General features: G+C 46.2%; 1 protein-coding gene across 3 annotated transcripts in view; it reads left to right on the forward strand.

Moving 5' to 3' along the window:
• The window catches only part of LOC119446065 (rho guanine nucleotide exchange factor 10-like protein), a 56724-nt gene that overhangs the window by 22217 nt on the left and 11370 nt on the right, over nt 1-23137 (forward strand). For all 3 annotated transcript variants that reach the window (XM_037710394.2, XM_049663870.1, XM_049663869.1), the window contains 10 exons: nt 3161-3253; nt 3851-4021; nt 5012-5086; nt 7008-7099; nt 8213-8382; nt 8988-9100; nt 13811-13935; nt 14886-14977; nt 17112-17224; nt 18205-18482. In XM_037710394.2, the coding sequence (XP_037566322.1) occupies nt 3161-3253; nt 3851-4021; nt 5012-5086; nt 7008-7099; nt 8213-8382; nt 8988-9100; nt 13811-13935; nt 14886-14977; nt 17112-17224; nt 18205-18482 (1322 nt within the window). The remainder of the gene's footprint in view (nt 1-3160; nt 3254-3850; nt 4022-5011; nt 5087-7007; nt 7100-8212; nt 8383-8987; nt 9101-13810; nt 13936-14885; nt 14978-17111; nt 17225-18204; nt 18483-23137) is intronic.

Genomic DNA, 23137 nt, shown 5'->3' on the forward strand with positions numbered 1-23137 from the left:
CTGTCTGGCCATGCTACGTGGTGCGGACTGGCTTTTTCCTGCACGAGCATGACCGACGGATAGTAGCCACATGCAGCTTGCGCATTTTGAAGCGCTATTAATAGCTCAAAACGAAGCAAAGTCTGCCAAGGCGTCTAACTAGGAGCGGCCACAAGTGAGTGTGCGTTGGCTAGAGTACATGTGGCCTGACCTTAAGTTTCATGTGGTTTGAGGCTAGTTGAGTGTTCAAGACTAGTAGAAATTAGACAGTTACAGTATAGTGTATGCAACTACAGCCTACGCTATACACTGTAGCACTGCGTACACTAAGTAGCGCACGTTTAGTACAGTTTTAGTTGGCCTGCGCAATCTTCCAATCTCGGAGGCCATAGATTAGTTCCTATGCAGGCGGCTGCGGCCGAGCATGAGCAGACAACACTCAGCTTCTTCCGGAAGTATGTAGTTATTATAGAAATTTGAAAGCAGATTTTCCCTTACTTCAGCCTGTTTATTAAACTGCGTCAATAAATATACGCAGTAACAGTACGAAGAAGCACACTGATCCAAACACCCGCCTTGATTGATGTCGGCTATTGGGCAATAGAAGCCGCGTATGGGAATCTGCTATATTATGAAATATAGCATCAAGAAAAGAGTGAGGAGGAGGCTTCTGTTGAAATGAGAATGTTTGAAAAAAAGGTGACTTCTCGCTCCACTTGCTAGATCCATGCGTCGTGCACGACTGCAAAATTTGGCTGATATGTTCATAGCATCTGTCATCTGTTGAGAGTGTATGCTATCCGCGGACTGCGTTTTTTCATCAAGCCCGAGGGGTGGTTCAGGACCCTTTTAACTTCATTTAGCTGGGACAGCTGATGCAACTTTCATAAATCCCACTGCAATATTTAAAAATCACCCCAAGTGTAGCTGCACTGGTCAAAATGCAGCTCTCAAGCTTTAGAAGCAGCATTAAATTCTGGAAGGAGGCATTCACAACCGTACTGAACAGCATAGTTGCAGCCAGCGTGATGTCTTCTGTGATTCTGTTGTGTCTTAGTGTGACAGTCGGTGAGTAGTAGTGATGTGCTTGGACCGTTCCTTGATGGTCTGTGCAGTAGGCACGGTGTTGAATGACATGTAATGTGTCTGTTGGACTGTAAGGCTCGCAGTGGTGTTAACAAACAACGGATGGGCATATGAAACTGGCAGGCACATACAACTGAGCTTCTTTTCCCATCTATTCCTTTCATGGTGCTGAAGACAAGCCTTTAAGCTAGCCAATAAATAATCTTGTCTGTTTTTTTGTGTATCATTTTTTTGCTCTAGAAGTGCCATATGTCCCATGTTGTTCAAAGCTGTGAATTCATTTTTTTTAATCTCTGCGGTGAACTCCTGTGATGGCTGTGTACCTTGTGGCTGCTTTCGTTGGCCACCTGAATTGCTGGAGTTTAGGTGAACCTTTGCTGTTTCTTGTCTCTCTCGTTTGTGACGCTCTCAGTCACGTGCTCCGCCGCCTTCAGAAGAAGGATCAGGCTCGGGAAGGGAGTCTTACAAGGTGAGGAGAATGTCTGGAACCAAAAAAAAAAAAAAGAATGAAAGAAAGAAATATCAGCAGGAGAATGCAACCGATGGTGGAGAGATGCATTTCTTCTCCATTCTCTCCTCCCCCCCTGCAATGCACTCGGACTGCCCTCGTCTCCTGCACTGGTGTAACGGACACAGTCTCGTGCTCCGAGCCTACCATTCCACCCAACATGGCCCGACTGATTGCCTGTACATGCCTCTCCGTGTTTCAACAACACGTCTTGTTGCATTTTTATGTATTCCTTGTTTTTGATTTTGCTTTATTTTGGCATTCACTCTGATTTTAAGTTCATGACATGTCATACAGAGACTTGGGTATTCATGAACAGGCAGTTTTTCAAAGCAAGCCTTAATGGGAACTAAATGAGAACAGCACCTAATCATTAATTGACCATTTTTTTCTCCATTATGTAGAAGAAATGTTGAAGTTATATTGGATTGATGATGAAGATGATGATGATATATGGGGTTTATTGGTCTAAGGGCGAGGGGTGCCCAAAAAGCAGCATATTGGTTTGAACACAAAAGGAGTGTTGCTCTTTAGAGCACATGTCCCTGCAATGTCTCTGTGACGTTCATGTCTAAATGCATAAGCCATTTTGATTTTTTTCATTGCCCTGCCCAGCACTGTTTTGTTCTGCGTCCCACTGTCATGTTGTGTGTACTTTTTGCTTACATCTGCCTCGGCAATATAATCAGCACTTGTGCACGCTGTTCACTTTGTTTTGATCTTCGTTCACATTTCGCTGTCTTTAGTTTTGCACCATTTGCTGTGAGATTTTTGCATCAGTTGCACTTTCTTATTTTTTTCTCGCCTTTCTGCCCCTGAAGAAATTGCATTTGCCAGACTGCTGTTGTGATGGCTCCTTGCACATGTTGATATGACAACCACATTTTGCTGAGTCTGCGAGTTCTGTTTTGTGCACTTCGGCATCTTTCACGGTTTTGTTTAGCAATACCATTTAGTTTATGGAACAGTTACCGTGCGTGTGCAGTACCGTATTTTGTTGCCCAAAATCTGTAGCATTAAATTTTGTGAAAAACATGATAATCAAGAGTAACCTGTTCTTAGCATTGAAGTTATTCTACAAAACATACTTTAAAAAAAGTTGGCATGTATCACAAATTTTCAGTGAAAGTTAGTTGAGATTTATGTAGGCAATCTTAATCATCTGTGAATACAGAGATTTTTCATTATGATAGTCTAATTGATTACTTCGATTGTGCCCACCCACACAAGTGTTTTGTTTTCATTTGGTCCTAACCTTTTTCTTTATTATTGGTAACATTTTCTTACGTCATAGCCTTTCATTATGACAGCAGGTAGAGCTGAGCTCCTGACGAAAAAAATGATGATATAAAAAAAACATACGTGAGCCTCAAAGCGTGTTTTTAATGCAACCTAATAGCATACATGCTATGAAGTTTAGCATGACAGAATAATATGCATATCCTTCATTTGAAGCACCTGCCAGTGAAGCATACCTTGGCAGGTGTTTGCAATGTTGTCAGGAATGGGACAGTCGAGGTGATGCTTGTAAGCTTCTAGTGTACAGGCTTCTGATTCGAAAGTGTGTGCCTTCTTTTCCTGTGGCAGATGAAGCAGATCTACAGTCCTGACCGGCTGTCATTCTTTGGCCTCATGGTGAAGCCCGTGCAGCGGTTTCCGCAGTTCATCCTGCTCCTTCAGGTGAGGGCCTTGTCTCACCTACATTTTTTTTTTTTTTTAAGAACTGCTTCGTCAAACTGCTCTTGTGAACCCCTATTTATCGATGCACAGAAAGCCCAAGCCAAATATATAGGTATGTTAAATTTGTCATCAGGGAGTTGTGCTCCTTGGAAACTGCCTCTAGGTGCAGAGATGCTGCCATGACCCCTCAAACCGGAAGTAGCATGATTTTTGTTTTTCCCTGTTGATTTCTAGCAAAGATGGTGCTTGTGCACTGCAGATAAGCCATGTACAGCTGCACAGGGGGAAAAACGGCCTTAATGCACCTGTGACCACTGATGTATGGACAACAGTTTAGTGGTTAAAAAGATTACATTTTGATTGGAGACATGACTAAACAATGGGTACACATTGTTCATTTTTACACGAGTTGCTTTGGGACAGGCAGGGAGTGTGCTGAAAACACAAAATGAGTTTGTGTGGAAGAAGCAGTGTCTGTGCGCACTTGTGAGTCCCAGAGTTATCTCAAGAGCAACAATGTAAGGGTTAAGCATTACCTAAACTTGAGGTTTAGCGACCTCAACTGTAACATGTGCTGCTGTGCTTCTTCTTTCATAGGACCTGCTGAAGCAGACGCCCAAGGGCCATGATGACCGGATGTACCTGCAGCTGGCCCTGACGCAGCTGGAGCAGCTGGCTGAGGCACTCAACGAGCGCAAGCGCACGGCCGAGCAGCACCATGCCGTCCTGCAGGTGCTCGGGTCGCTGGGTTCCAAGTTCTCACTCAAGGTAGGGGCGGGGGCACTGTCTGCTGCAGTTGAGAAGTTCATGTAGTACTCTAGCGCTGGGGTCCGAAGCTATTTCAGTGTCATGTGTTTCAATATTCACAGTTGCAAAGTTCGAGCACAATCTTTTTGGCCTTGATTCTATTCAACAGAAATTCCATTGATTAAAAATATATATATTTTCCAGATCTTCATATACTAGCACTGAGCTGTAATCATTTTTGGCATACTAATTTGGTGTTCTCTTTAATAAGAGTAGAATGTAATGTATACAGTGGAATCTCGTTAATACACTCTTCACGGGAACTGGAAAATAAAGCATGTCATCCAATTTATTATCTAACCAAATCGTATTATCAGGGAAAGAAAAAGAAATGTATTATCCCCAAAAATGTGTTGTGCAGTATCGTATCAACGAGATTTCACTGTACCTTGATTTCTGTGTACCTAGGTTACTGATAGCTTGCGACATTCTTGCTATGCAATGCTAGGAGACTTCTGTGCGTGTGCAGTACCGTATTTTGTTGCCCAAGATCTGTAGCATTAAATTTTGTGAAAAACGTGATATTCAATATTCAATATTCGATTTGATATTTCGTTCAAAATTTATTATTCGGTATTCACACACCCCTAATTTCTTATTTATAAACTGTGTTTAGGGTTTCCTCTTGTGAACACTACGAACTGCTGGAAGTTTATAATTTTCCCCTAGGAACTTCAAATTTTGATTTGGAGTACTAAATCTCATAACGAGAACTGAGTGCATAATAAAACGAACATTTCAACTCTGTTAGATTCATTATTACTTAAATACAGCACGACACTGAAATGAGGATGGATGACATAATAACAGTGTGTAATAATAACACTGCTTGTCGTGTTTCTTCTTTGCTATGTTAGTGATGCACTGCATTCAAGTATTGATGAACTGATGTGCTGGGCCCTTTTGCCCTTTGACGCGGAGTAATTTCTTGTTTTCTGTTCCTACTTCCAGGCATTGGCAGCAGCTTCTTCAACAGTGGACAGCACAGACCACTTCCTTTTGCGGCAAGATGACGTACTCCAGCTGGTAAGCGGTCCACTTTACGTACGATTGAGGAGTTGCCTGTTGAGCAATACAGTCGACTTTCGTTAATTGACCCTGGCGGGACCGACAAAATTGAGGGAATTTTCTGGCGGGTCGAATTAAGCAACGTGCATAAAAATGTCAAAGCACACCACAAAACACCTTTGGAAGTATTTGTCAGAATCTAATACGCCCCTGAATCAAATGTGCACCCACTTTCTATGTATCTAAAGTAGAAAATTAACTTAGAAATTACATTAAAGCTCCTGACCAAAGTAGAAATCTAATGCACATCCAATTTTTTAGCATGAAAAATGTAAGTTGCACAATGGTGGCCGGTTTCCTAAAGTCAGCTTCGCCGCACGGTTTTTTAAAGTCAGCTTTGCCGCAGTACATTTGTGTTATGCAGCAAAGCGTACAAATGCCGCAAAGGCGACGTTGGGTTTGTATCTGGCCACGCAGGTAATTTTCGGCCTAACTTTCTTGGAGGAAGGGAGGAAAAAGAATATGCACATTAAAATCGCGTAAATACCGCAATGAGACATTGTGGGCTACAGCTATTGCATGACAATATTCCCATGGCAGGTCGTCGAGACAGACACTGCCACTAAAGGTGTCGCTATTGGGGTCACCATAGGAGCCAGGTGCTTGCGTGCTGACTCTTCACGTTCGAATTATCCGGCGAAGGCCAGTTTTAGGACTGCAATAACAATAGTTTGGGCCCATAAAAATCCATGGGCGTCAGCCGGGACCTTCAGTCGGGATCAAATTAAAGTGGGTTGAGTTAATGGAAGTCTACTGTAGTTCCTGATGTGCCTTTGTTGAGTATTTAGTCTTGTGTAAAAGCCATGTAGGCTTGCATCTAGTCAATTGGCTTGGCATAAATAGGGTGTTTATTTCTTGTGTAAATTTTTCGTGTCATTTTTTTTTTTTACATGTTTGTGCCATGCATTTAGTACGGTTACATTTCAAGTCAAGAGAGACTGTTGCACTTTATTTCTCATTTCTTCTTCTCTTAATTAATGAGCCAGTTTGGCTTCTCTTGGTCAAGTGAAATCTGATGCCTCTGTTGTACTCTCATTTTTGCAGTAGGAAAATGGTACGTAAGTATTACAGTGACAGTGTTATTGTCACTACCACTGGCAAGATTAACTTAAAATTTGGCCCTAAGAAGGCTGGAAAGAAAGAAGAAAGCAGGTTTAGGGGGGGGGGGGGGGGTGCAGGTGATTTGGGCTATAAGTAAATTCAAGCCATTAGGCTTTGCTAACACTGGTTAGCAAATTTTTACAGTGAAGCTGCTAAGGGCTAGTTCCCCCAGAATCGTGTTCACGTGTCGAAAAAAAGGTCATCATCAGCATTTCTGCTCATGTGCATGGCGGTTTCCCACCAGTTGTGCCTTAGCACATGTGTCAAAACGGATGACTAACATGACTGATAGGTGGTCATGACATCAATAACATAACATGCTCGTCAGTTACGTCACGATTAGCGATAATAATATCGTGTGGCACATACCCGCATTGGATATGTGGGTATAAGCCAGGGACAGGAAAGAAAGGAGGAAGAAAGGAAGGAAAGAAATAAAGAAAGAGAGAGTGAAAGAAAGGAGGTAACGTAAGAAAGAAATCACGTTTGGCTCATACTTCGTTGGATATGTGGGTATGAGCCGCCGAGACCAGGAGGGGAAGAGATCCGACAGGATCCTGATGCTGCTGTGCAGTGTGCTGTGACTATGAATGAACGCTGTGACTCGTACGCTAGTCTATGACAATGAGGCGGACTTGGCGCAGCAAATGCAACACTTGGCAATCACGCCGGGTGACTAAGTTGAATCTGCTACTATTTTGAAGTTTTAGACTAGATTATCATCTGCATGGCTAATCCCTGATGGCTTGTTTGTTTTGTTTGCTTCTGCCCTTCGCAGGAAGTTGACCAGAGCGGGCTTGTTGTCAAGTCGAAACCGCGGCGTATTTTCCTGCTGAACGACCTTCTTGTCTGCGTCACAGTGACCTCAAGGTGCTTGGACGATTTTTACTTTGTTCTCAATTATACCCCATTTAGACGTGTAGTGAGCTAGTTCTTATTGTATAGGTCATGTACACAAATGTGGCATCAATTTAGTTGACCTTCTCATTCAGCCATATGCATTTGACTCCAAATACGTGCCCCTACTTTTTAAGCGCTCCTCTTGTTAAGAAGTTTGGATAATTTAAATGACTTGTCCATTGTAATCAACGTAATGGAACTTCAGGTGCTATGTGCAGTGAGGAAGCATGAAGTTTCAAAGGCCCATTTTAACTGCCTTTGATGAACTGGTTCGTTGGAGAAGCTACGACAAAAGCTATAGCTTACCTTCCCCTTAAAAGCCTTATGCAGATGCTGGCCCTGTTTGTACATAATTTATTTCCACGGTAGTTTTATTGAAAGGGGAAAAAGAAATCAGTCACACAATTAAAATGGAAAATAATTGTGCAATATCAGGTGACACACTTAAGCTAAGAATGACAAACACCCATTACCCTCTTGCATAGTGCCCATATGTACAACTATCTTGGTGCACACTAAAGAACTCCAGCTGGTCTGAAACACGAAGCAAAACACCTGGGTTCCCGTCAAATCCCTGTTTTGCTAGCACAGGCAGGCTTCGAGATAACGCCACATATTGAGATTGAGCAGTTGGAGGAGAACTGATAAACGACATGAGGTTGTGTGAAATGCAGACTTGGTCTCATAGCACGAGTATCTTCAATAACTGTTCTCAGTGACTATTTTAAATTTAGTCCCCCTAAATCTAGTCCTAAATGTGGTCCCCATTGCATAATGCCCCCCCCCCTCCCAGGGGCATTATGTAATGGAATGCACTCTGTGGTTTTGTATTGGCAGCAGTTTACATTGATGAGTTTCTGGCTGTACACGAAATTTTTTTTCCGTAGCTCAACCATGTGTTGACTTCACATTGTTGTTTTGTACTGTATTTGTACACATTATTGTTTTGCTGATGTCTTTGGTCATGTTCCCCTCCATTATTGGCCTTGTCGAAAGGCCAACAAGATGAATAGTTGAAACAAATGAGTGGTTATTGTCTTTCGTCACTGATGCGTAACACCTCTTTTTGTGGCACCCATCCAGGCCATCGGAAGGGGGCCAGGGTGGCAGGGAGCGGCTGAGTCTCAAGTGGGCAGTGCCCCTGCAGGACGTAGACGTGCAGGAGGACATTGCCCCGGCCACTCGCAACCTCCTCGCCTCCTCCGGACGAGCACGAAACTCAGCGGGACGCCTGGTACCCCTGGGACACCCCGGTTCGTGGCTACCTTGTCCAGCAACACCAGCAACAAACATGCAGCCTCACTTAGATACAGCTGAAGTACTTCAGTGTAGACCTTTCTGATGAGCTTCATGAGGTGCTGCCATAATTCGCGCTGGATTGTTGCAAACAGACATGAAACCATTGCACAGAATACCAACAAAGCCTGCTTGCGACAGTCCGGAGAACAATAAGCTATAAGCCCCAGGGAGTTGTCGTTGGTAGCTGCATTTATGTCCAGTGATAGGAAGGGCTGTTATGAAGCCTGTCTTTCTCTGAACATTGCGTTAAGGTGCTCATTTTATGAGAACAAATTTAGGAACTGAACAGTTGACAGTTTTGCTCTCTGCTTGACTCTTTCTTACTGTGAATTGTGAAGAGTAGAAAAATGCATAGGGGGGGCTTTTTGTGCTGTAGTGTAGCTTTGAAGTTCATAGTGCACATGAGCGTAGCCATCTGTAGATTGTGTTGTATTACGCAGCAATATTCAAAGCCATAATTTGGTGCTCTTGCATTTAGCTGGTGTGTCCAGGGAAAGTTTGCCAGTTTTGTGAGCTTTTTTTTAATTTACTCTGGTTTTTGTTCTTGTTTGTCCTGCAGAAGGTGCAGGTTCCATGCAAGTGCTGTACGATGAGCTCACTGACCTTGTCCATGACCTGGAAGTTGTGAGCCGGATTGCTGTGCTAGTCAAATCACTCAGGAGGCCCTACACGGTGAGCGGTGATGTCTGCTTGTCTGCTGCCATATTTCTTTTTTCTTGGTTGGTGCTTTCGCCTCTAATAAAAGGCTCTTTGTAGCCTCAGTATGTGTAGCTTCATTCATAAAGAGGCTTAGAAACACAGTCGCCAGCACAGTTTTCATGTATTTTGAAGCTTATTCTCCACTGCAGTCACCACGAGCTTGCAAATAGTGCAGTTGTGTGTTCTGTGCTACATGGTATGTCCATAATGCTCTGTCACTTGTGCGTAACCATAACCATCTGCCCTTTTGCCAACTCTCATGTGAGATTAATGTACGCTTTATAGGGGTTTGCTCTGCCTGTGGCTAGGGCTGGAAGCCAAACCCTGAATCTAGCCATACTCGCCTGTTCCGTATTGTGTCCCCAACCTGTAGCACAGCTAAATGTCGGCTACGGCTGGTTCGGGTGAATGAGGCAAACAGCGGCATCAGCTCAAACGATATTTACTGCTAGGAGCGTTGTATGAAATATGCAGTAAGCACTTGTAGAGGGAAGTCCACACTCTGTAAAGCTAATATGCAGGCTCACTGTTGGGACGTGCAGGTATCCAATAGTTGAGGCCAGAGAGAAAGTGTCTTTCCTGGGGATGCTCTTTTAAGGCTGGGCTACATGGAGCATAAAAGAGGTGTGTTCACCGCCTCGCTGTTAGTGTTGCCAGACTCTATAAATGTGTTCTTGCAAAACAAAAATATGATAAGAGTTTAATTTTGATATCTTTTGTTAATGGGCTAAGTAATTTGAACAAAAAGTTTCATACATGCATTTACAAACAATTTCTACCCATTTTATTGAGCTGTAAGCATTTTAGGGGCCTGGCATCACACCGTCTGTCTACGTTATGTGGTGGCACAAGCTTGGAACACCATTAGGGTAGTTAGAACTCCCAAACGTTGTGGGGTCTCACATGTTCTCTTGGGACAAACGAACGACAACACAGTAGTGCAAACAATCACAAGGGCATTTATTGCACCTTTCATACACTAATGCACACTAGCCGAATTACAACCAATTGAACATTCACACGGGCGCGCGACAAATCAAGGAAGTCCGACTCACCGCGACCCGATAGCGAGCGAATACGTTCGCCCCCTGCTATGACACCATCGCCTAGTCGTTCGCGTGTACAGTCACGCGAACGGTAGCGCGCTCGAACGATCCGTGTTCGTCTATACCGGTGTCCTGCTCTTAGCCTTGCGCAACGGTCCTGCGAAGCGGGCCGGCGCACGCGCGAAGCGTCCGTGCGTGTTCGTCGCCGATCCCAAGCCAAAGAGAGAGCACCTCCGACCTTTTTCTCCCAAGTGACCTCGCCGTTCGGTAGCGTTAGCATCGCGACACCAGCGCCATCTCTCGCAACGCGCCGCAACCACCGCCGGGCTTAGCCACGCAGAGAACCGGACTACAGGAGACATGCGGGGAAAACAACATCAGGGGACGCGTGAGAGTCGCGCATCCCCACAACGTCCACCGTAGCTTGGTGCGTATGTGCTTCCTGTTTCGCATGCAAGCCTGAAGCAAGGGACTGCGCGACAGCGGTCATAGTGATGAAGTGGGAATGCAGCATGGAGAAGGTTTTATTGTTCTCCAACAGTGATGTTAGTTCTTAACTTCATTGTGTAAAAACACATTGTAATGATTCATGTTTACTTCATTCTCAATTCCTGATAGCCTCCTCCTTCTCTCAATTCTGCCAGGCATTCCGTGTACCGTCTGGGCCACACAGATACAAGCAGCCTCGAAACCAGGCACAGTCTGCTTCTAACTATAATCTTGTAGGTAAATGAGTGACGCATTCAGCCATGCTACATAGTAATATATGTTTTAACATTCACACTGGCGAAAACATGGCGATTGGGGAACAAATGGCACACCACGCTCACGAGACTTCATCGTCCTCTTCTTCCTTCGAGCCGACGTATTGAAAAGAAGTTGGCAGTACAATCTCTTGTCCCCTTTTTTCCTTAAGGCTCTCAAGCACTCGAGGCACTCGGCCGCGTGACTGACGCTCCACTGGCGGCACTAGGGAAAAAAGAGAGAAAAAAAAAAAAGAAACATATAAAAACGTGCAGCGGCTCACAACTAGCTTCCAGTGGCGAAGTTCACTGGGCAAAGTATTTCTGGTCAAGCCTGGTCGCCGGTGGGCATCAAATTCTTGGATTCCGGGGTCGGGCGTTTGCTGCAGTTCGTCACATTGAGGACGTTTTTTTGCTCCATGTAGCTCGGCGTTTGTGCATTTTCGCTACCACGAGAGCTGTCCTGCTCCCGGAAAGATGGATACCTTCTCTCTTTTCCGCGAGTTGGAGGCAAGTTGGTGTCGCGGCGTCACAGAAGTGGAGGCACGGTGCACCGACAAGTGCACAATAGAGGAATTCGTTGCACGTGCTTCCCACAGCTTTTATACTAGTGGTTGACTGATGGTGGCTATTATTTTATTAGAAAAAGATGGACATTGTGGTGTGGTGGAAGAGACGTAAAATTGCGAAAAGCTTAACTACAGGAAGAGTGTAAAAAAACAACTAGCAGCGCAAGACACAGGACATAAAGGAGACGGACGTAGCGCTGAAAGTTAGCGCATCATTCGTCTCCCTCTTATGTCCTGTGTCTTGCACTGTTACTCGTTTTTTATGTTACAACATTTGCACTTTATCACAGGAAGAGGTGTGCAGCTGTGTGTCAGGGCAGTTTGAAAGTTGCCTGGTCGTTGCAGCTGCATTTTGGCAGGGGCAGAAATGCTGGTGTGATTACCTAATTAAGTGAGATTTCAACTAACATTAAAGAAGATGAGAAGGTTGAAGCCTGTTCAGTGTTCTCCCTTGCTTGTCATATGGGAATGCATTATTATTATTATTATTATTATTATTATTATTATTATTATTATTATTTGTCATCAGTATTAGTACGTATTTACAGTAAAAGCTCGATGATATGAATCTCACGGGGTCACGAAAAATATTCGTATTAGCCGAAATTCGTATTATCGAAACACAATTAAAACTACTGTCGAATCTCGATAATTCGAACTCGAAGGGGCCCGAAAATTTGTTCGAATTAAAAGGATGTATTTTTGAAGTATTCGTGCCCCACAGCACGATGCACGAACGGTGCGAGTCGTGAAATATCGCGGCACGCAAGCGCATAGCAAGCGCGGGCCACGAAACTGCCCACGCCGACTAACGGTCGCTTCCCGATAACGACAGAAAACGAAGCTTCAGGGAGCGAGCGGGCAGCGCCGGAGAGAGATTCTTGTGGAAAGGGGGTGAAATGTTGGGTTAAGTGCAACGCGATAACTGTCTCTCAATAGAGGACACCTCAACCGCGTATGCACACGGGTGCGCGCGGAGACCGTCGAAGGTGAGGGAGGAGGGCGGCAGGGAAGCGGATATGGCCGCGTCAACTCCGCCGCTTCGGTGGCTCCCCTCGCCCTCCCTCTCAACTCCATCGTAGCTCTCTCACCTTCGACTCCGTGCGCACATCTCCGTGCACGCCCGCCGCCATGCTGGCGCCAGCTTATTTTAGCCACCCCCTGAAGTTTCGTCTTCTGCCGTTATCGGGAAGCGAGCGTTTGCGGGCATGGCAGTTTCGTTGGCCCGACTGTGCCTCCGCCGCTGCTTCCCTCTGCGCTGCTGCCGCAGCGTGCAAGGTCAACATGTGACTAGAAAATAGAGGAGAAGGGTTCACTGCCATTTTATCCGCGTGGCTGAGACGAGACGTCGGCACTAGTGTGTGCTAGAATACGGTTGTCTAGAACACTCTAGTCGGCACGTACACGCTTGTTCCGGCGCGATGCAGAAACGGCGACCTTGCAATTTGAGAGAGGGGGAAATTTCCGCCGCGGGTTCGGGTTCTTCCCCCCCCCCCCCCCCCCCCCCGTTCCTTCGCGAGCGGAATTGAGGGGTCTCTCCTGAGCTTTTGCTCTATGGCGGTGTCGGAGCAATGCCGGTCGGAGGCGCTGCCGCGTTATTTGGCGCGCTGCTAAGAGCATTGTCGGTACGCGGTATGTTCGAAGTAAGCGTGTTCGAATTAACGAGATTCGACTGTAGCTAAATTAAAGAGTCAGAGGTGAACTCACTCAGGCACATGTACGTAAAAAGCATTTATTTCTTGAAGCGCCACCGCTTCAAACTCTTCGCGCCCAGTCGCGGAGTCCGCGCTGTCCGGCGCCGCGCCTCCGCACCAAAAGAGAAGGAGAGAAAGCGCGTGACTGCGCGCTGTTCTCTTTCGCGGCCGTCGGTGGGGCGGCGTTTATTCGTATCAACCGACGCAGGCTGAAAATCGATTCGTAACAACCGTTCTCTAGCACGTTGCAAAGTAATGGGGCTCGGCCGGGACCACAGAAAAATTCGTATCATCCGGAAATTCGTATTAGCCGTGATCGTATCATCGAGCTTTTACTGTATTCAGTATATAGTATGTAGTTTACTTAGGCAGTGTTGCAAGGATAAGTGTTGCTGTTTATTTGTTGATTGCAACCTTTGGCACATTGCAGTGCTTGTTAATCATTGGACAGAATGGTATCAATTTCCCAAATTGACAGTGGCAGTTGGCTGTGTTAGCCTATTCTATGTACTTTCCGAGTTTTTACATTGACATTGCATTGGCATGTCCCATTTCTTACTGGGCTTTTGCGCATCCTGTTAACTAACAGACATGAGTTTCATTTCGGCCCTCATGTCATCTGCTGCTGCAGGAGATCTCGGTGGAGAGCGTGCAAAGCATGGCACGCAGCATCCAGGACTCTGTGCGCCAGAAGGATGAGGAGATAACCCTGCTCGACAGCTGCTGCCTGCAACTGGCACTCCCACAGAAGTCAAAGTAAGGCTGGATCTCTTGCTTCCTCCTCTTTTCAAAACCACCAGTACCATGCACTAACCTTGTGTACCTGTGACACTGGGATTATTACGTGAATGTCACAGGCATAGGTGGGCACACTCATGTGAACGTAAGCGAATGCTGGTGAGTGGATGTGAGCATAAATGTGAGTAAGTGCACGTGAATGTGAGTAGGCGTGAATGTGCCAGTGCCGTGAATCAGTGGCTTGGCATGCGCTTGAAGGAACTGTCATGATGGCTCGCTGGCAGTGGCTTTCCACTGCAAAGCTTGAGGCCTCAGTTTCAATCTCCAATGCTACTCTCCGATAACGGTGGAATTCAAAAGTGCTCGTGTACTTAAATTTATGTGTACTCTGGATGGCTAATGCTAATTCAGTCTCCTCCATTGTAGTCCTTGGCGTTGCCTTGGGATGGTAAGCCTGATAGATTGAATAATTAATCATGCATTTACCAGAATTAGTATATCACAGTGTTTTGCAATCGCAATATATGTTACCAAGAGGTGCTCATTACAGAAAAGGCCTGTTTGTATAAATAAGACCCTCCCCCTTCTTTGTGTTCGGCAGATCAACTTTCCTGCAATGCAGTTCTTGGTCGACCTCTAGATTAGCCAGCATACATATTTAGAACATGTTTTATGCCCTGAAAGATGATAATGTTGTCTGTGCAATGCTGTAATGGGCAACTGCAATGCACAGACGTGTGGTAAGCTGCTTTTTGTCTTCATTTGAATGGCCACCATAGCTGTTGTGAGGTAAGCACATGTGCAGTGTGAAGAGGCAAACGTAACAGTTAAAAAAGCCTCTGTTGCCTAGGGTGTTGAAAGCTGTGACGTCGTTCTTGTGATACAAGTGTTTATCTGTAAACGTAAGGAGCTGGTGATCAGAGGCAATTCTCTTTCTGTCCTTACATTTCGACACCCTTGAAATGCAGGTCTCAGAAAGTACAAGTTAGTTTCCAGCTGTCAAGCCCTGCTGTTAAAAGAGACTGGACTACTGACCTGCGCCTCGCAAAGCTGGCTTTGGGTAAGTGGGCTGAAGTTCTCTTACCAACCACTTATTGCTATTCTGGCGCTTTTCTTATCAGTCAGAAATGTGCTTTCTGCCTGGCTTGTTGTGTTGTTTTCAATGCTGATATTGTGTGCTTTTCAGGCATCCTAGATGTTGTGAACAGGCATAAGGATTCTTAAAAAGAGGCGCTCAGCTATTCAGAACCTTTAAATATCGAAGCACATAATTGATGCTTTATTGGGACTTCGAATAGGGCCATTGGGCAATTTGGAATACTTTTAATGTATTCTAAGGTTGAGGAGATTCAGATAGCTGCAGCGCAGTATTTCTTCATGTAGAAATAAAAGCAGCAAAAGCATGTTCGAAAAGGGAAAACTAGTGTTGCGATTCATTACGGTAGTCACGTGGTATGAGGGAGCACTCCTATTGGCTGATACGAATTTGAGTCACTGGCACCCTTGTTTCGCACACATTTTCATAGCAGTGAGCTGGGAACCTTGCATATTCCAAGGTCGACATTTCAAGATCTGCCTGATTATCTCAAGTTTCTTTCATTGCTGCGTCCTAGCTGCTGCCTGATGGTGATAAGGACATGATTCATGCAAGATAAGGGAATCTGTTTACTTTTCTTTGCGGTGGCGAAGCTACTTTCCTATCGTGCGACCTGACAAGTGCAAAGGTAGTGTGCCGAAGAGGGCTGAAGGCGTGGAATATAGAAATAAGGCTTCCCATGGAAGCGAATGCCGTCGATCTTGCTGACATGGCAAGACTGGGTTGTGTGTGATTGCCAGCTCTTTTAAAGTTGCAAGGTGTTTGAAAACGGCCGACAAATTGCACGATACAAGTTTTTTTTTTTTTTTTGCTATCTGCACATTGATGTGGACACTATGCTAGCCTGACAACAGCCAGTGTTTGTCGCTAGTGACACCTCCTCGCAGTCTTCGCAGAGGATCGCGCGGCAGCTCAATTGTTCGTATCATCCACCGCAGCGCGAAGAGCAGTTCCCACATTGGAAATTTAGCACGCTGTAAGCTATTGGGCTTGGGTCGGGACTTTCGAAGCTTTTGACTTCGGCCGGGACTAACGCCCACATGGACACTGTATCTCGTGCCTGTGAAATGAGTGTGGAACAACTATGAGTCAAAGGAGGGGGTTGCTCCTGAGTGAGTATGCCGACCTGTGCCTATGAATATTCTAAACATTTGTATCAACCTGCTTTGCAGGTTGGTACGAATTCATCACACCTTGTACGTTTCCGCAGAGTGCATAGGTTACTTTTGCAGGGCCTTGTCAGCTGAAGCTAAAGCATGATCACGCCGAAGTTTAATGGTTTCTGGGGTTAATTCTAAATAGTCGTTGTGAAAATTCACATCTTTTTGTTTTTCTGTTCCAAAAGTGAGCTTTCTTCTCTGTTAAATAGCTCCAAATTAAAATTTGGTGCTCCAAAATGGAGTTTTTTTTTTTTTTTTTCCTTGCCTGTAAACTGCTCCAAACCTAATGTTTTCCTTCTCCAAGAATTGCGCCAAATCCTATTTCAGCTGTTGCTTCCCTGGACAGTGTTTACAAGCATAGCACGTTTCGCGTGCAGGTATACTTCTCAGACATTTCTCACAGAACAGAGGTTGCGTCGAAAAGTGTAGCCAAAGAGCCCGTAAAAAAAGAATTAGCTGCTGAGCTCACGCACTTTTGTGCATAGGGCCAGCGTACGCAGACAGCGCAAGGCATTTCATGCACGTCGAAGTGCGAGCAACGCGAGCTCGGGCTGGCTCGCGTCGATATGCCCATTCACAAAGACCAATCAGAGCACGCAGTTTTTCAAGCATTTCAATGGCAAGCTTGGCGAGCGACCTCATCATGGCACCCCGTGGCGGCCGCGGTATCTAACAACACAGTATATAACGCATGGCCTCCAAAACTGAAACTGACGGTGCTGACTTTTCTAAAGTTGTCCATTCGCTGTAGCAGATACCGAAGTAGATGACATTGCTCTTATCACTTCAAGCATCACTTTCAGCCTGTGCTTGCCGATGTCTTTTGAGGAGAAGGAGATAGAGCTTCAATTCGAAACTGTTCAGGTTGTAGATTTGCTTGGAAGTGTCAGATCAGCTGCCGTTGCTAATATGCGGTTGCCGTTGTTGCCCTCTTGCAGACCCCAACAACATGCCAGCTTGGGATGTGCCAGAGCAGGACAAGCGGCCGTCCAGCAAGCTACCTCTTCTCGTTCGATTGACGCCCCTGTACCCTGCCTCAACGCCCACAGAGGTAACTTCTGCCACTACTTTCCTTAGCATGTACGTTAACGTTTGTCGATATGCTGTTGGTACCAGGAGTTTAGAAGGCGAGAATATGCAACAAACCTGAATATCCATAAAGCCTGGGTGCTCATACTGGAATTTTGCTAATTGCAGTGTTTGTTAGCATCTGCAACTAGCATGGTGCAGATTTTTCTTTGAAACAGTATTTGATGTAAACTTCAGATGTCATTAGTCAGAGGTTTTACGTAAGGCTTAGACAAGTCGCATATGAAAGACCTTATATAACACCTCCTAGCGGGGACCTTAAGGTAATAAAATGAAATGAAAGACTCTTGTTGGGAATAAAGGTCTAGCTTTTTCCACAGACACGATTAGGCTGTGTTAAAGTGCTGGGTAATGGATGCCTGTAGTAGTAGCTCATTCCTCCATGCTTCCAGTGAGCAGGGTGGAAAGTGCTACTGGATTTGCTTGTGCCTGCTAGACACATCAGTAACTTCAGTTATAATGGATGCTAATACTCATGGTGCCAGTAGAAGGGGACCTACAAAGCAGTTTGACTACCTTTTAACACTGTAATCCTACTATGTTCAGTAAAATACAGTACACTTCCTTAATTTCTCGGGTTAATTTGATACCAACCAAATGTCCTGGTCAGTGTCCATACTTGATTGAGGCAAGACTTTCATTATTTTGATTTTTTAAATTGGCCTTCTCTGGATAATTAAAACTTAACTGGCGAGCATGCACACGCGTAACCCCAATGGTGACCCCCCAATGGCCGCAGCGTCTGTTTTTTGCGCCACTAAAGTACAATGAATACCTGCTGAGGAGGTGTATGCTATTTTGGTTTGTGTGTTTCTGTGTCCACGTTTGAGTCCCCTTTTTTTTGGTGCTACTTCAATTTGGACACATTCTAACTCGTCCACATTTCTAATCTTGTGTGCGTAGTTGACTGTGCTGATGGGCTGTGCTACTTACTCCCTTCAGGTCAAGTGTGGCTGTTTCTACAGTGTGGCACCCACAACGCCGGGCGGCCTTCGGGGCCAGTACCTGTGGCTATGCAGCACTGATGGCGTTAACAGCCACCTGGTGATCCTGTCGCTGCAGCAGATCGCCCTGCGCTCAGTGGGTGCCTTCGACCTGCCCGAGTCTCGCATTGCTGCCATGGAGGCCGTACCACCTGCCCCGGACCCAGATGTCAGCCCGCCTCAGCCTCCGCCTCCGGGGGCTGCCGAGACTGTATGGATCACCACCGAGACAAAGAGGTATGGCCTCTGCATGCATTACGAAGGTGTTAATGGAATCCGGCTTTTATTACTTAATCTTGCGAGGCCTCCCAAAATGTGTGCATTGACTTGGTTAATACCGGTGTCACTCGGGGCACCTTCAATTGCGATTGAGCTCGATTGTAATTGAATTTCTCGATAAGGGTTAGCTCATTTGCACAGGCTGAAGAAGAGAGCCAGTCGCGATCAAGCTCGAACGCTATTGAAAGTACCCCTTGTGACTGGGCTCTAAGTAGCATGTGTTACTGGCTCTGTTCAGGTTTGACGAGTAGTATGGCGCTCTGCCAAGAGTTGCTGACGGCAGAGCAGTGAGAGAAGCTTTTGGGGGGATTCCATACATAAATTATGTGCTTTTCAGCAGAGGAGAAGCCTACATTCAGTAATTCTGTATAGTCCACCGTGTGGGACAGAAAAGCTCTTGGCAGCAGAAGACGCAACACACAGTAGTGCAAACATGCAAATGCCCCTTTTTTTTATACAACAGTTTAGCCAGCCGAAGTACATACGAGAAATAGTACCTCCATGGAGGCGGGCTGAGCAATCGAAGTTCAACTCGCCAGTCAAGGTACTGGGCCCATGCTGGGGCTGTGTTCCTAACTGTCAGCAAACTCCAGGAGGGCCCCTCGGAGCCTGGGCTGGGGACTGTTTTGGGAACAGGATGTTCTCCACTGTTGAAAGCCGGAAGGCCTAGTCAGTGGTAGGTGCTCACCATGGTGTGCCGCTGTTGCGCAAGTGTGGGGCAGAAGCACATGATGTGCTTCAGTGTCTCTGGTGACCCTCATCTGCTGCAGGCTGGTGAAGGGCATTGGCCCACCTTGTACAGTCACACCTCGTTAATATTGTAACGATGTTGAGGAACACAGGTTAAGAAAACAACGATATTTAATAAGGGCGAACCTGTGCCCACGACTTAAAGTCACTGCGGTTGTCAAGAATGCCCGGCAGTCGCGTTCTAAAACTGGCGTTCCAACCGTCTTCTTCTTTCTTCTCGAGTCCTGCCTCGTGCGCGTGGCGCATGCGAGCCGGGTCCAACCGGTTGCTCGTGCCACGAAGATCGCTGCCTGTTGCTGCTGAACAACACCACGGAACGGCGTGCACATTGTCCAATACGAAGGGCGCGCAATTTGAATGTGACCAAGTTGTCGCGGCATTATCCCCCTCCTTAACGCATCGGCCCGATGCGTGAGAAAACGTAGTGGTTCCTGTGAGTTCTGGCGTTTTTTTTTTTTTTTTTCATCATCTCTCGTGGTAGGGTTTCATGCGGACGATATGTACAACTTCCGTGGGGTTGCGCCGTCTTGAGCTTTCGTGACCAGCGGATTTCACTTCGTAAGTGACGTCGCTTATACGACGAAGTATTTCGTAAGGGCCGAAGTAACGGCAGAGAAGCTTTTCAGACAGTCCACGGCGTCGCACTGGGGTCCATACCCACACCTTGTCACCGGGCTGATAATACGCTTCACTACGTCGCTGGTTGTACCGGCAGGAGTCTATGCGTTGTTGGCGGCGTATACGGTACCTTGCCATCTGTCGGGCCTCCTCGGCTCTTTGCAAGAAATCATCTAGGTCAGATGAGTTATTGCTTTCTTCGTCTAACGGCAACATAGCATCCAAAGTTGTGGTTACTGCTCGGCCGAAAACAAGTTCAAATGGGGCAACTCGTGTTGTTTCTTGAACTGCCGTATTATATGCGAAGGTGATGTACGGCAAAATTTCGTCCCACAGCCTATGTTCAACATCGACATACATCGAAAGCATGTCAGCCAGTGTTCTGTTGAGGCGTTCAGTTAAACCGTTTGTCTGCGGGTGGTACGCCGTAGTTCTCCTGTGATCAGTATGTGTCATTTGCAACAAGCATTTCATTAGATCCGCAGTAAAGGCTGTTCCACGATCGGTAATAACAACTGTGGGAGCGCCATGCCTGAGCACGATATTGTTGACAAAGAATTTTGCAACTTCGAGAGCCGTTGCACTGTAGAGGGAATCAGTTTCTGCGTAACGGGTCAGATAGTCCGTGGCCACAACTATCCACTTTTTGCCTAAAGATGATGTTGGGAAGGGTCCAAGGAGGTCCATACCGACTTGTTGGAATGGGGCTTTTGGTGGCTCTATTGGCTGGAGGAGGCCTGCCGGTTTTACGGACGGAGTCTTGCGCCTTTGACACTCGCGACAAGTCTTCACATAGTGCTGTACGGATGCTAATAACTTAGGCCAGTAGTACTTGAGACGAATCCTGGCGAATGTACGGCTCACGCCCATGTGTCCAGATGAAGGTTCATCGTGACATGCATGCAAAATTTCTTCTCGCATAGCTGTGGGTACGACAAGTAAAAACTTTGTCTCGCTGTTCTCGAAGTTTCTCTTGTAGAGGACACTTCCTCGCAGACAGAACGAGGATAGCCCTCTAGAGAAAACACGCGGGAGTTGAACGTCGAGTCCCTCCAGGCGCTGTATAAGCGGTAGCAATTCCGGGTCATCTCGTTGTTGAGCGATTTGTGACGCGTCAACAATACCAAGGAACGGGAAATCCTCCTCTTCTGACACAGTCGTCTCGACTGGTGCGCGTGACAAACAGTCGGCATCGCTGTGTTTCCTCCCGGATCGGTATACGACAGTAATATCGTACTCTTGCAGCCTAAGGCTCCATCTTGCTAGTCGTCCGGATGGATCCTTGAGATTCGCCAGCCAGCAAAGCGAATGGTGATCACTGACTGCTCTGAATGGTCTACCATAGAGGTAGGGCCGAAATTTACATATTGCCCAAATGACTGCAAGACACTCTTTCTCGGTTGCCGAGTAGTTTGCCTCTGCTTTCGAGAGCTTACGGCTGGCATAAGCAATTACTTTCTCCTGGCCGTTCTTCCACTGCACTAGTATGGCACCGAGGCCGACGTTACTTGCGTCGGTATGAACTTCAGTGTCGGCTGTCTCATCAAAATGGGCAAGGATTGGAGAAGCTTGCAGGCGTTTCCTTAACTCGTCAAAGGCGTCTTGTTGTTCGCTTTTCCACGTGAAAGGTACATCTTCTCTTGTTAGTATTGTAAGGGGCTCAGCAATCTTTGAAAAATTTTCCACAAATCTTCTGTAGTATGCGCATAAACCTAAAAAACGTCGCACTGACTTTTTGTCTTTGGGTTTCGGGAACCTCGCAACGGCTGCTGTCTTTTCCGGATCTGGCCGAACGCCTTCAGCACTGATGACGTGTCCGAGAAACCGAAGTTCATCGAAGCCGAACTGGCATTTTTCCGGCTTAATTGTCAAGTGTGCTGCGCGAATAGCTTCTAATACTAGTCGCAGTCGCTCTAGATGTTGGTCAAATGTTGCGGAAAATACAACCACATCATCCAAATACACTAAGCACGACTGCCATTTCAATCCAGCGAGCACAGTGTCCATCATTCGCTGGAACGTTGCAGGCGCGGAACAGAGGCCGAATGGGAGCGCTTTAAATTCGTAGAGGCCGTCAGGGGTTACGAATGCTGTCTTTTCACGGTCGCGCTCATCCACCTCTATTTGCCAATAACCACTCTTGAGATCCAGGGAGGAGAAAAACTTTGCACATCTCAGCCGATCTAACGTATCGTCGATACGAGGAAGGGGGTATACATCCCGCTTAGTTACGCTGTTCAATTTACGGTAGTCGACGCAGAATCGAAGTGTGTTATCTTTTTTCTTAACGAGCACTACGGGAGACGCCCATGGACTGCTGGAAGGCTGAATAACGTCATCTGAAAGCATCTCTTCTACTTGCTTCTTGATGATCTCCCTTTCTTTTGGTGAAACTCGATACGGGTGCTGGCATACCGGTCTTGTGGCGTCCTCTGTTATGATTCGATGCTTTGCAACAGACGTGCGCCGTACCTTCGATGAAGTAGAGAAGCAGTCAGAAAAATCATTTATCAGGGCATGTATCTGTCTCTTTTGAGCTTCCGGGAGTCTTGGGTTGACGGTAATTGATCTGTCGGCACTGCAGGTTCCTGGCAAAGCAGTTGACGTTGTCGTTAGGCTGCATAATTCGGTCGCTACACAGAACTCGTAGAAAAAGGCAATAGCTGTTCCTTGTGCGATGTGTTGGAATTCATTTCCAAAATTCGTAAGTGCGACATTTGCACGGCCATTGCTTAAGTGCACAAGACCCCGAGCCACGCAAATACATTTGTTCAAAAAGAGCTCTATGTTTCCATCCGCTATGCCTTCCCGGTCGCAAAATGTTTCATTCTCCACAAGAACCATTATACTGCAGCGTGGCGGCACAGTTACATCATCATCAACGACGCGTAGTGCAGCAAGACGTCGCTCCTCCGATTCTTCCACAGGTATAGCTTGTTTTGTCGAGAAAGACACACTGGACCGACGTAGGTTAATTATGGCGCCGTTAGCTTGTAGAAAATCCATTCCTAATATAAGTTCCCGTGAACATTCTGGCAGTACAATAAAGTCGGAAACATAGGTGAAGCCTTTTATCGTAAGTCTTGCGGTGCATCGGCCAAGGGGCGTAATAAGATGACCGCCTGCCGTGCGTATCTGCGGTCCAGTCCACTGCGTCACAACTTTTTTCAGGTTCTTCGCCATCTTTAAGCTTATTACTGAATAATCAGCGCCAGTGTCGACTAAGGCATTCAGCTCGCATCCGT

The sequence above is a fragment of the Dermacentor silvarum genome, chromosome 3 (genome assembly GCF_013339745.2).
Source record: "Dermacentor silvarum isolate Dsil-2018 chromosome 3, BIME_Dsil_1.4, whole genome shotgun sequence".
Classification (NCBI taxonomy): Eukaryota; Metazoa; Arthropoda; class Arachnida; order Ixodida; family Ixodidae; genus Dermacentor; species Dermacentor silvarum.